A 13,720-nucleotide genomic window follows, 5' to 3' on the forward strand; every position below is an offset into this window, starting at 1 on the left:
TACAGTTATGTATCTTATGTTTGGTGAGAATGCAGGTGTACTATTCTGAGAAAAATACCATTTCGTTAAGAGCTATCACAAACTTAGAATTTTAAATTATTAATTAGGTAATTTGTGTTTTTGTTTAAACATGCTGATGCCCATTTATTATAATACTTTTTTCTTTGGTAATCATTATAAAGATGACATTGAATACGTAAAACTTTTCCATTAGTCCTCCTCAGAAAATAAATGAGTTATCTTATAAATGATTAATTTTTAATATCCTGGTTCTGTGAGGTTGGATTGGATTATATGAGGCTTTACTACTTTTATAGTGCAAATGATCCTACTGTTCCACAATTTTAAGACTGAATTTATTCAGGTAGTGATTATGTTCTCACAAATTGAAACTCTTTGTTGATTCACTTACATATACTATGATAAATAATATTCACTTCAAGGTACTTGACTGGATTGCCTGTTATATTGGTTTACACTCATAGAAAATTACTTATAATGTACTTGTTACATTTTATACTGTACTTGCTAAATTTTTACCACATTCTGTACATATGGCATTCCGTGATGAAACCTGTTTCAGTAAGTATTTTTCTTTAGCTTGTAATTTTAGAATAACTTACCCCATGTAGATTTAGTATTTTTCTAACAATCACTTTTTAAAAGCTCTGTCAGTACCACTCATTTAAAAAATAATTATAGGAGATTATCATTTGGATCATTTTTTTTATCAATGAAGAAATTCAAGAATTTTAAACTCATCCTTTCTTCAAACTCTAGCATTTTGTGTAACATGATCTGCAAATACCACTTAATTGATAATTAACCAATCTTTATTTTTTACTATTTATGTTTAGTTGCTTTTTAATATTAATGGCTATTTACTCTATAATCTAATGGCAATACACAGGGTCATTTGCATCTAATATTTAAGTATCATTAGAATGTTCTCTCTAAAATATTAGCTGCTCTTTTTGAGACTCCATCCTAAAGCAGTGTGACATTGAATTTTGTAGATATGGTTGAAATTTCTCAAATTTCCTAAATGTTCAGTTATCTTACCCGTGGGATATAGACATGATGATGATATTTTTATAACACTTTATAACATGCTTTTCTTTGTCTGTTAGTCTCATTTGATAATAGCCTATGATTGGCTAACATAGTATAAATACGTACTTTTTATTTTTTTAATCACTAAATAATGGTATATACTGCATACATGCTTTCTAAAATTTAAAGCATTTTCTTTATTTAAGGAAAATATTTTTGAGAGAATTATTAAGCCAACAGCTTATACTATGGCCACTTAACAATCTATAGTTTTTCATTCTTTTAAAGATAAGTTCACTTCTTAATAAAGATTAACTTTATTAGGTAAAGATGGATATTTAGAAAATACACTTGAATCTTTTTCATTCTTTTACTTTATTATTCTGTTACTTCCTTTTGCTAATGTACTGGCTAAGAAAATGTACATTTGAATGATTTGATTTAGTTTTTTGATAATGATAATTCTTAAGCCAGCTGTATAGTATATATATAACATTTAAATAATACTCTTCATTAAAAAAAATATTTTTCTTAGAGTACAGTATTGTGCTTAAACTTGGAATAGAAAATTTAGGATTTACACCATGCCTAATTTTTCACTTCCCTTATGTGATTGGTAACTGACTTAGTGTCGGTTTTATTATTAAAAAATATATATATGTATAGAAGTATCACTACCCTCTGATCTTAAATTAAGAATGAAAAACTATTGTTACTATGAATATATTTTCATTAACTGTGCTGTCTTTTCAACTTGCTGCTGAATCAGCCTGCATTGACATTCTTTGCCTTTCTGTGTCTTGTCTATCTTTACTTTTTCCATTAGATCCTCCTACTACTACCACCCTTCAGCCTACAATTCAGTGGCATCCCTCAACTGCTGACTTCGAGGATCTAGCAACAGAACCAAAAAAATTGCCCTTCCCATTGTCAACTTTGGCAACAATTAAGGATGACACAATCGGCACGATCATTGCTAGTGTAGTGGGTGGGGCTCTCTTCATAGTACTTGTAAGTGTTTTGGCTGGAATATTCTGCTATAGGAGAAGACGGACGTTTCGTGGAGACTACTTTGCCAAGAACTACATTCCACCATCAGATATGCAAAAAGAATCACAAATAGATGTTCTTCAGCAAGATGAGCTTGATTCTTACCCAGACAGTGTAAAAAAAGAAAACAAAAATCCAGTGAACAATCTAATACGGAAAGACTATTTAGAAGAGCCTGAAAAAACGCAGTGGAACAATGTAGAAAATCTCAATAGGTTTGAAAGACCAATGGATTATTATGAAGATCTAAAAATGGGAATGAAGTTCGTCAGTGATGAACAGTATGACGAAAATGAAGATGACTTAGTTTCACATGTAGATGGTTCCGTAATTTCCAGGAGGGAGTGGTATGTTTAGCAACCACTAAATATGACTTAATGTACAATGTTTCATTCATACTCGTTGATCATTTTCAGATTGTTCATACTTTTTCTTGGGGGAAGAATAAGCTTTTTCAACTTGATTTTCAAGCTTACTTTTTATATTCTGATTTGACAAATGGAAATGTAAAATCTGGGTTCAATGTATCTGAGCTGCTTTACAATTTTTTTTCAATGCTATACTACTGTCTCAAGATTTAAATTTTAATGCAGAGTACTTTATTGGTCTGAGGCACACAGGTAAGAAGAAATGTCAACATAAATGTATGACTTTTTGGTACAAAAATTAAAAGAAACAAAAAAAAGGAAACTACCTTGGCATTGTGTATTAAATGTTTACCTAAGACTATATAATCTCAAGTATAATGTTTATTGAACATATACCTCTCAAAATTTATCACCACTAAATGATATTACATCTAAATTGAGTATAAAACTAATTCAAGAAATGTTTATATATATTTTTAGTATACAAAAAATTCAGCCTGATAAAACACCTTTTCTTTTCAAACATTGTTTTCTATGTTTCTATACAAATGGAATCTTTACCTCTGCATTTTAATGAGCCTTGCCATAATTACTGTAGAGTGGCTTTTCAAAGGTATTTTGTTGCACTAAAAACTGTGGTAGTAAACTCAGTGAACATGATGTGTGGAAGAGCATAATTAGCTGATCAATATTTTTGTCCAAAATACATTTAAGAGTAATAAAAACATGCCTTTTAAACATGATAATTATTACAATTTTTTTTTCATCTCTGGAAGACAGTGCTTATATTGTCATGCGAACGTTGGTACATGAAGTGGTAGTTTTGTTTTAATGCTTTATGTGCTAAATATAATAATAATGAGAAGATGGTACATAGTTTAATAGAATGTAGAGAGGGCATCACTATATGGAAAACCATGTAAACAAGCAAGCAAGCATTGGAGTACCATTTTTTAAAAAAATATGACATGTTTCAGACAAGAATCTGTGCAAAGAATGTGGTAGACCATCTTGTTTTAGTCATTTATTGATGTTGTTCAAACGGGTAAATATATATAGGAAAAAATAGGATAAACTTGGAAATTTGAGATTTAACAAGAAAAAAAATCTTAGTTATAGAACCAGTCACTAACACTTGCTGATGGATGTTGTCAAACCATCCCCTCTTTTCTCCTAAATGTTTGTATGTGTTTCAAGATTTTTGTTTTTCCAATTAAAACTGGAAACATCATGAGGTTTTTTGTTTTGATTTTTACATAATTAAGTTTATTCTTTCCAAAAATCATGCATCTTTTGCAAAAGAAATCTTTCCTAAATCTTCAAATGTGGATCTTCTTTGTGAGGTAATTAAATTGCTTCAGCAGTGGGATTCTATACAACTATAAAAATGACAACTATTTTGTAGCCCGTAGTGTATGTTTTTCCTGTTGATTCATTTGGAAAAAAGGACTGTAGAATTGCCTTCAGGTGTTTTGCCATGGAATTGAAATAGAAGTTTGTAGGAGAACCGTAAATTGACTTATTTTGTTAATAAAGACAAAGTAGTTACTTTTTTTTTTTTTTTTGCCTTCTCAACCTACCCCTTCTCAATCCTCATCAGATCTCAAAAAAAATATTTTTATAAAGCAAAGTTCTAACATGTTCATAGAATTTTGCAAGTAGTAAAGGCTTTAATCTCGATGATTATAACTTAGTTTATTTTAACTAGCAGTATTTTGTGGAAGTTTGAAATCTATCTTCTTTCTCTCCCTCAAAAGCTTAGTATAACAGTAAAGTATTGGTTAAGGATACAGTTACGTAAAATTCGCTGATGTCTTGTTGAAACTATTTGTTTTAAATATAGCTTACCACTGGCAAATATTAAGACTCTTTGATCCAGATCATTGAAAGAAAAATTTTCTTGATAATACTCTATGATTGAAATGACTTTTAATTTAAATGTTAGCAATGATATGGCCATAGAAAGATGAGTCTAAAGCTTTTTTTCTTTGGAAGATGTAAACTTGTGCCTTTTTATTTTTTTTAATCAAAATCTCATCTTTGGAACAGTGATTTGAAGTGCTATATGAATTTGAGAAGAGTAATCCCATTTAGAATATCATACAAATCTCCATTTGAGTCTGATCTGAAAGAAGTTAGCAGTGTTTCAGGAGCTGTGTTTTAAAAGTATAAATATCTACTTAGTAATCGTGAATTTCCTTTTAAATTGTGGTCATTGTGTGGTTAGGGCTTTTTGTTTAGATTTTGTTGGTTTGTTTTGTTTTTGGCAGTAGAGGGTGACATGGAAAACTGCAAGTGAGTATTTGATATATTCTCTATCCTTAATCCAAAGCATTTAGCAAGCTAAAAGACTTCAGAATGTTAAGAATCTACGACTAATGCTTAAGACTTTCTGAAGCATTGCACTGTTGTTTATTAGAACTTTATGTATGTTTACTGTACATAGAGACTTGTTTGTAAGCATAGTCATATTAATAAACATTTTGTTAAATTAATTTTGAATATCAGTAATGTACACAGTTGACTGATGAGTTGAATTCCTACTCTCTTCTTGGAAAAGATGGCAGAATAGTTTTACTATATTTTGGCCATGTTTATATTTATTACCTTTATATTTGGGCTGGTTTTTCATTTTTGTATTCACTTTAGGGTTTTCTTTCACACTGGTTAAAATACTTGCACAGTGGAGATTAATTCAACTCTTTTTCCCTTTTTTTCCATTTTTATTGAAATGTCTTGAAACTTTAATAGGATATAGGGGTTAACTTTAAAAGTGATATTTGAGAAGTACTTTATAGTTGAAAGATTTAGTATTTTACCATGTGCCTGAAAGGTTTCCATTTGATAAGTCTAACATTAAAGAAATCGTTAAGCTTTTTCAGTAGTAGTATTGCTTCTGATAGCCATAAATAGGAAAATTTTATAATGGTATCCCTGGCTGAATGTTTAGCACAAGAGGCTGTAGGAAGTATAATGTATACATGCAAAAATTGAGAGAAATGTAGCAATATTAGATGTGAAAACATCTGATTTGAGTTTGATTTTGCTTTTGGTAAATACTGCTAAAAACAAAAGTATGAACAAGAAGTTATTAATGTGTGGAAGTAATCAATGTAAAGTATAAGAAAGAACTGGTACCCATATTGATTTTTTAATTTTAACGGGAATTATTTATAGATTGAATTGTTTTTCTTATTTACTTGTTGATGTATCATCCATAAAAAGCTCCTTTCTTAAATTTTTGGTATGTTGGGATATATTTAATTTTTATTTGTACCAGGGATTTTTTTTAATCAAGTTACTTATCCAGTGATAGCCCCAATAGCTGCACAACAAATCTTTAAATAAAAGTTTTTTTAAAAAAATTCTTTAGAGGCATATTTCTGTAACAAACCTGTGGTTATGGATTACCTTCTTTGTTTTCAGAGAGAGAGAGAGAGAGAGAGAGAGAGAGAGAGAGAGAGAGAGAGAGTGTATGTATGTGTCTCTGTAACCTAGTTCCCTTTAATTAATGATGTTTTGTGGAATTAGAAATGAATTAATGTCTCTGTCCAAACAAAACCGTACCAGGTAAAGGATACAGTTAAATAAAATTTGAGGAACCATTTGGGTATGTTAACCATTATAAAATTTACTTTTAATTAAGCATAGAGTTCCTATCTCATATATACATATAATCAGTAACATTCCCCACAGTCATAAATTGTCTTATCTCTTTAGCCCTAGCAGTTAAAATGTTTTAAGTGTTTTGCTGTGACTTTGACATCAGTTTTTTTATATATTAACTTTCAGTTTGGAATTAACAAATTCCATAAGATATTTTTTAAGTTGGCATTTAGTGTTTTTACTGTATAGCTTAGTAGCTACTTCAAGTAAGAATAACATTGATTCTTATTCTTCTCCTTGTTCCTTATTTCTGACCTTTAAAATTATAACACAGGGACTCCCTGGCAAGCCAGTGGTTTCGACTCTGTGCTTCTACTTCAGAGGGCTTGAGTTCAGTCCTTGGTCAGAGAACTAAGATTGCACATGCCCTCACATGCTGCATGGTGTATACAAAAAAAATTAAAAAAAACTTGAAAGCCCAAAATACTTAAACCAAAATAAAATTATGATACACTTTTCCTCTAAACTTTAAACTGTTTTAGAGCAAGCAGCACAGTTTTTTTTCCTCCCAAATAACATACAATTTGACTGAATTAAGTTTGATTTCATTCTTATTATACCAATAAAAATTCATGCACAAAAGAATCATTGAGTAGTGTACAAAATATACCAACTTTTCTGTCTTTAGATTGTTTCTATTAATGCATTTGTTTTCTTCTGTTATATTCCAGTAAGCACTGTTTTTTTTAAAAAAAGTGTATCTACTTTGAATTGAGTAGTGATAGATTTCCATCAAGAGCTTAAAACCAAGAATTGCTTACAAAAGCTTTTGCTATATACCTACGCTTGGGATCGTTTCTTTTCTTGAACCTTGATAATAGTTTTATCATGTTCATTTCAATTTCTAAAGATAAAACGATTCAGTTTTGTGATGTTTTATTTTACTTGCCTTGGGTTGGCCACAAGGCTCATTTATATTTTTCTGTAAGATGTTGCAGAAAAAACAAGAATGAACTTTTTGGCCAACCAAATAACTGTTTATTCTAGCTGGGTACTGTGGATGAAACCTAGTGAAAGTTTAGTAAAGTGTAAGTTATTCTCAAAACTTGAGACTAATTCAAGACCTCATTCCCTTTCATGCATAATATTTCTATATAGACATGATACCCCAATTTTCACAGTCTCAGCTATGAGAAACATCTCAGGAAAAACCTAGTCTTGAAGGGACAGTTTGATCTAAAAGTTAGAGGTAACAAAACCTAGAGGCTTTGACTTTTTTAAAAAATTATTTTAAAATATGCAAAACTAAGACAGAATAATGAAATGAATGTTCATGTACCTGCTTCAGTTATTATCCATTCATGGTCAGTCTTGTTTCATTTAAACTCCTGTCTGCGTAATCCCTCCTGCCATTATTATTAGTTCATCTGTAAGTATGTCAGTCTGTAACTTGAAAGATAAGGAATATTTAGGAAAAGTAATCACAGATTCATTACTCTACCGAAATGAATCATTCCTAATATCAAATATCCAGTTACTGTTCAAATTTATAATCATCTCTTTTTACAGTTTCAGCTAGTAAGCAAATATGATCCATACATTGGTTGGTTGAAATGTCTTTTAATCTGTGTGTTCTATATGTGCTGTTTCCCACTCTCACACTTCTCTCATGCAATTTTTTGGGAAGAAACAGCTTCATTTGTCCTGCAGTTTTGCAGTTTGGATTGTGCCAGTTGCTTACACCTCTTGCTTGCATCTCTTGACCGATCTAGAGCCTTGATAAGATTAATGTTTAATTTTGGGGAGCAAGGTTACTTCTTAAGTGGTGGTATGTTCCTCTATCAGGCACATAGCACCTGGTTTTCTTGCAATATTAGCAGCAATTTGATGTCCAAAGCCTAGACTTAGCTCACTGACAGGGAACCTATGTAGCATCTAGGTCTATTAATTGTGCTTTTTACCAGGCCATGTACTTTGATGTCTTAGTAACTATGTTCATGCTGCTCCCTTGACCTGAAATTCCATTTCCTCCCTCTGCCCTACTGGGAAATCAGTCTGTATTCAAGGTCCAGTTCAAATTATAGCTCAGTGAAACTTTTCCCTTCAGAGTTAATAACTGCTCTTCATAATTCTTTTTTATCAATTTATATCTCCTCTACTCTAATACCACATTATTCTAGTTATTATCTGTCTTCTCTAGATCAGTGGTCTTCAACAGAACTTGACGGTACTTATCAGTTAAGAATTCATATGTACTCCTCATATGTAGAGTTTATAAATTATATGTGTGCTACCATAGAAGTTTGCTATATGCATTATAAAGTATTCAAAAGTGAAAAAATTTTAAATTTTATAAAGTGACATTTGTAAAAGATTAATTATTTTCACTAAAAGAGGAATCTTTGAGTAAATAATATAATCGTACCTCATTTTGAAAGTTAACTTTTTTCCTCACTAAAACATTTCTGAGAAAAGCCATATGATTGAATGTGCTTCATTTGTTTTTTCGTCTTGGTTTTACACTTTTTGATTCAGTGATTAAAAGTTTTAAGTCCATGTTGAGTATATTTTGACACTGGTTTTTATATATGAAAGCTCAGTTACCTCTCGGAAACAAGTCAAATGAAAGATGTACATTTTTAGGGACCTTAACAGTTTTCATCCCAACTACTGTTTTTAGCGCTTGTCTTCATGTTCATGGTGTTTGGTTTTTCACTGTCAATGCTAATCACCCTCACATTAGCTATTTCAGCCCAGTATGGGTTTAGTGTGAGGTTTGTTTAAAGAGGAGTGAATATAAATTTATATTTTATTTGGTTTCTCATTATTTTATCTGAGGGGGCCTTGATTTGTCACATCTAATTAGGTTGCCATGGTTTTATTTCATAATGTAACATGCAGTTTAGGAGTTAGGAGTAAGATATTTGCATTGCCATTTTGGAGGATTGTGTTTTATTATTTGTTCCTATGTTATTGGTGTTCATTCTGTCAATTCTTTGCAGGAATGACATTTGCCAAGAATAAATGCTTACTAGTATTTAACATGGGTTAGCACTGATACCCTCACTTGGTTTATGAGTCAGATGTTCACTTGTCACATAGAGCACCCATGCCATGCCTCCTTTACATGTTTGATTTTTTTTCGTTAAATCTAGATGAATTTTTAGTTCAGCTGAGCTCCCATATGTCGTAATATATCTGTCACAAGATGCAGACTGTGATGAGGGGGACAACCAAGTGAAGATGTTACTGTCTACTTTAATTTGGGACTGTCCAACTCCACACACCCCTTAGGATATTTTGGGTGCCCTGTGTAGCAGGGTGCCACCTGATGCATGGACCTACTAGGGCTACCAGTGCCAATCCATATTAGTACAATGCCAATTTTTATTAAATGCCTTCTCCCTCTCTTTTATTTTTAGATAAGTGATCATTTCTTTCTATACTTTATTGGAAAATAAATAATTTTATGGATTCTCCAACAGTGTTTTGAGGATTTTGTTTTCTTTTGTGAGGAGAGGAACTGTAAAAGTTACCCTTGCATTGCTAGCACTTAGAACAAGACCTGACACACATTAGGTTACTATTGGTAATTTGTTGGATGAAAATCTAAGGAGACCCTCTTGATCCAAATAGAGGACCTTCATTAAAAAGTAGTGAGATAAATATATGGATGGATATAGAGGTTTAGATGTCATATTGATAGGTGTTAAAAGGGCTTTTTATGAAAAGTGAGACTGGGGCATATTTATGGTGAAAATTGGTAATATAGTGACATGTAGTGTGGGAATATTTATGTGTTTTAAACCCAAATAAAAGTAAGGAAGATAAATTTGTATAGTATCATATTAAGCTGTGAATTAGTTGATGGATTACATTAGTTTTGTTGAAGGAAATGAAGAAAAAGGGATGAAACAGTGTTTCAGTTAATTGTTAAGATTTGGTTTTGTCACATAAGTATAATAAGGGACTATAGATTTCTATACTAATTTTAAAATGGTTTTAGCAGATTGCCAGAAACACATATTTTAGTCTATAGAATAGTATTTAACTTTGCAAAACTATAAAAGTACCTCAGTTTCAGATGTGAATTAAGTGAGCACATGTTTGAATAGTTTTATGTAGGTTTTATTCACTTATATCAGAGTGATAACGTGGATTTTAGTTCAATTTAATATCTGTAATATATATATTTTTCAAAAAATAATGAAAGTTATTTGTAGCTGATTTTTGATAGTTTTCTCCATAAGACAGATATATGGTGTCTTTATATTTCTATGAATAGGATACTTCAATTGTACTGAGGAATGCTATTTTTCTGTTTTTGGAGGTGGTTTCCAATGTATACAGATTCATAAGCTGCCATGATAACAGGAATATGTTCTTTTGGGAGACATGTACCAGTCCTTTAATGCTAAATATTTGAATGTTTGTCTTTTTGTTTTCTGCTGCTTATAAATGTAAAATTAGATTTAGTAGAACATCTCCTTAAGTGATGGTAAGGTAATGTTGCTTCATGTCAATCACTCAGTAAACTAGCTTGATGTTTAAAAATGCCAAATTTTTATACATTGCTTACTTAATTTTTTTTTTCTTCTGGTTTTGTTCAAGTATAGAGACTATGTCGATTATGTGGGCAGGGATATGGGGAGGCAGTGTTGGGGCTAAATTCTCAAATTTTGTCAAAAATCTTTAACTTGAATGCAAGAAACTTTAGCTTTTCATTTACATTTCATACTAGTGTTCATCACCTGTTAATACCTTTAAAATCTTAATGCTCTTAAATGTATTATTTCTTCTTTTCTTAATTAAAGATTTGAAGAATTGAAATATCAAAAAGGAAACATGAAATTATGGCATGTATGTACTTGACATAATTAGTTTACCTGTGTGGAGTAGGATATCCAGTTGGTAAATGGAGTCATACCTAAAATCTTACTTTGGACTAATTACATTCAAAAAGTAACCTGAGTGTTTGAAAAATAATTTCAGAAGTATTACTCTAAATATGGTATAACTTTGTCATTATCATCAAAGTAAGAATACTCAAATTTAAATTCTCCATACTTGGGCAAAAGCGATAGGATCACTTTACTCCTTAGGAAAAGAAAAACTTCTCTTAAAGGGAAAGTATAGACTAGTGTGAAATAGGTAGCATACTTGACACATGGAGATTTTTAAAAAATTTTGCCTCTGACAAGGTGTATGATGTTGGTCAAATAACTTTTGCATTGTAACCTTAAAAGGTTTCAATTGGCCAATTGTTAAAACCTGAATACGAAACTGTAATTTATGTGTGAGAAAAAGTGATAGTATAGATGAGAAGATTAGCCCTATATCATCCCAAGTCTCTTCTACATTTATAAAAGCAGAGTATATTTGGCTTGGTTTTCAATTTTTTTTCTCATGTAGCACATATTCAAATGGAGTTAGTACTGGTTAGAGATATGAGCAACAATGAATGATGGACCAGGTATGTATTAGCAAATGTATTTGAATGATGAAGCAGGTTTTATTGTTTGTAATAATTGTGTATATTTAGATTCTATTTAGTATTTGAGTTATTGTTGAAATTGGTTACTTGGCACTCACTGGTACAAGATTTTTAGTCTAGAATAAAACTAATAAAATGACACATTAACAAACCCAAGATGTTAGTTTGCTAGGAAATTTGTATAATTGGTAAAGAAGTGAAACATTCTTTTTAGCAATCTAAAACACCTCGTGACTCACATTTGAATAAAAACAGTTGAAAAATACTCCTTAATACAGTATATTTGGAAATTCTGTGATGGTAAGTAGGTGAAATATTTCAAAACTGATAGTGCTTTGATTCTATTTAAACTTGTCATGTCTGGAGTCCAGTGGTAACTATTTAAGGAGGTATGTGAGCATCAGTTTAACTGAAGACAAAAGAGCTCTTTATTTGCAAATAGGGGACCCAAAAGAAGAGATTATATTAGATGTTGCAAAAACCATTCTTTCCCCAAAAGGGTGTATGTAGGGTGGGGTAGAGGTTTGTAACATGTCCTAACCTAGCTTTATTTCACCCTGTGTTCTCTCCTATTCATTGACTGAATGACCTTGGGTAGAACATTTAACTTGAGAACAAGAGTATCTTCATTTATAGAATATTACCTTAAATATCTTATTGGTTAGATAAATTGAGTATATTGAAGGTTTTTTGTAACTAGTGGGTTGTTCCTCAAAATTTAGTTATTGGGTGTAATATGGCTGAAATTGTCAAAATAGTACCTGTGCATAAGGATTGATGGTTGTTTTGTAATATCCATAATACTTACATTTGAAAATAATTTTAGTAAATTTTTTTACTTGGGAATTCATAAAATAGGGTGGCTTTTTTAAAAAAATGTGTGAAATGCTAACTATTAAATATGTTTTTAAAATCCTTTTTTATAAAAGTGTTATGATACAGGCTGGAAATGAGAAATTGGTATTCAGAAATTATATCGTGTGTAGTCAGGAGATAGGGAAGAATTTACATAATTTTGTAGTAGAGACACTATCTTAAAGTGTACTATGTATTAAATGTGTGTTAATTAAGGGAAGTTATCTGCAGCACATACTGTTTCAGTCACATTTCTGTTTTAAAAACTTAAATTTTGCAATGTCAGTTTTTGACTATTTATTATTAGAGCTAGGGTATTTTCTGTTCTTTAGTGTTATTTTGCCCTTTCTTGAAGATTTTTGATTTCTTTAATAGAATTTCTTTTAATATAATAAAAGCTGAATATGGTGTTGGCTAACTCCATTAAAGCATACTGAATAGTTTTCATTTATCGTCTTTTAGAATAAGAAATAGTTTTCATCTTTTTTCTTAAGACATTCTTTGCCCATAGACTGTAGATTCACTCAATTCATACGTGACGAGGGATATTCTTTTCATAACTTCAAAAAAGTAAAGTTGGAGTAGTAAGGTTACATCTTGCAAAGAGTGTGTGAGCATTAAAAAGAAACATCAAGTTTGGGGTCTTCTGAGCTTGTGGCTGGATAACATTCTTGCACATTGTAGAAATCAGAGGACAGGAATTCGAGAATTCTTTGTAAAATTGCTTGAAAAACCTAATTTTTGTTACTTTTTTCAGATGTTCCATTTAAGCAGACCTCTTCTATAGCCGTAGCTGGAGCTGTAATTGGAGCTGTCCTTGCCCTCTTCATCATTGCTATCTTTGTGACTGTGCTGTTGACTCCTCGAAAAAAGAGACCATCCTACCTTGACAAAGTGTAGGTAACTTTTTTGCTGGTGTTCAGCTATGAATATTCAGTGTGTGTCAGTCTTTATCATTACAACTACTCATGTGAAAAGTGTGAGGGATAGAAATAAAGATACTGTTAGGTATCTGTAAGATGGCTAGTTTTATCAGAAAGTCTCAAACTACATCTTGGTAAACAGTTGCAAGGGGCTATTAGAGACAAAATATATTCTTTTTTTTTTTTCTCCTACAGTATATTAAACATCTTTCCAAATGGTAGCATAATGACCCTTTATGTTTCCTGCCTTCTGAATAAAGATGCAAGTCTTCAATGAAGTAGTTGAAAGACATACAAAAGTCTTAGATTATATATGCCTGTCATATGTATAAATATAACTTTCAGCTGCCAAGTCATTAAATATGTTGAGT

At 31.1% G+C, this 13,720-nt stretch overlaps 1 protein-coding gene across 3 annotated transcripts in view; it reads left to right on the forward strand.

Annotated features, from left to right (window-relative positions):
* NECTIN3 (nectin cell adhesion molecule 3) overlaps window positions 1-13,720 on the forward strand; it is a 129,288-nt gene that overhangs the window by 62,498 nt on the left and 53,070 nt on the right. For 2 of the 3 annotated variants that reach the window (XM_027979883.3, XM_042231100.2), the window contains exon 6: window positions 1,880-9,559. In XM_027979883.3, coding sequence (XP_027835684.1) covers window positions 1,880-2,460 — 581 coding nt within the window. In that variant the 3' untranslated portion in view covers window positions 2,461-9,559. Of the gene's footprint in view, window positions 1-1,879; window positions 9,560-13,183; window positions 13,323-13,720 lie in introns of those variants that run through there. The other variant, XM_042231110.2, reaches the window with a different exon arrangement.

The sequence above is a fragment of the Ovis aries genome, chromosome 1, assembly GCF_016772045.2.
Source record: "Ovis aries strain OAR_USU_Benz2616 breed Rambouillet chromosome 1, ARS-UI_Ramb_v3.0, whole genome shotgun sequence".
Lineage (NCBI taxonomy): Eukaryota > Metazoa > Chordata > Mammalia > Artiodactyla > Bovidae > Ovis > Ovis aries.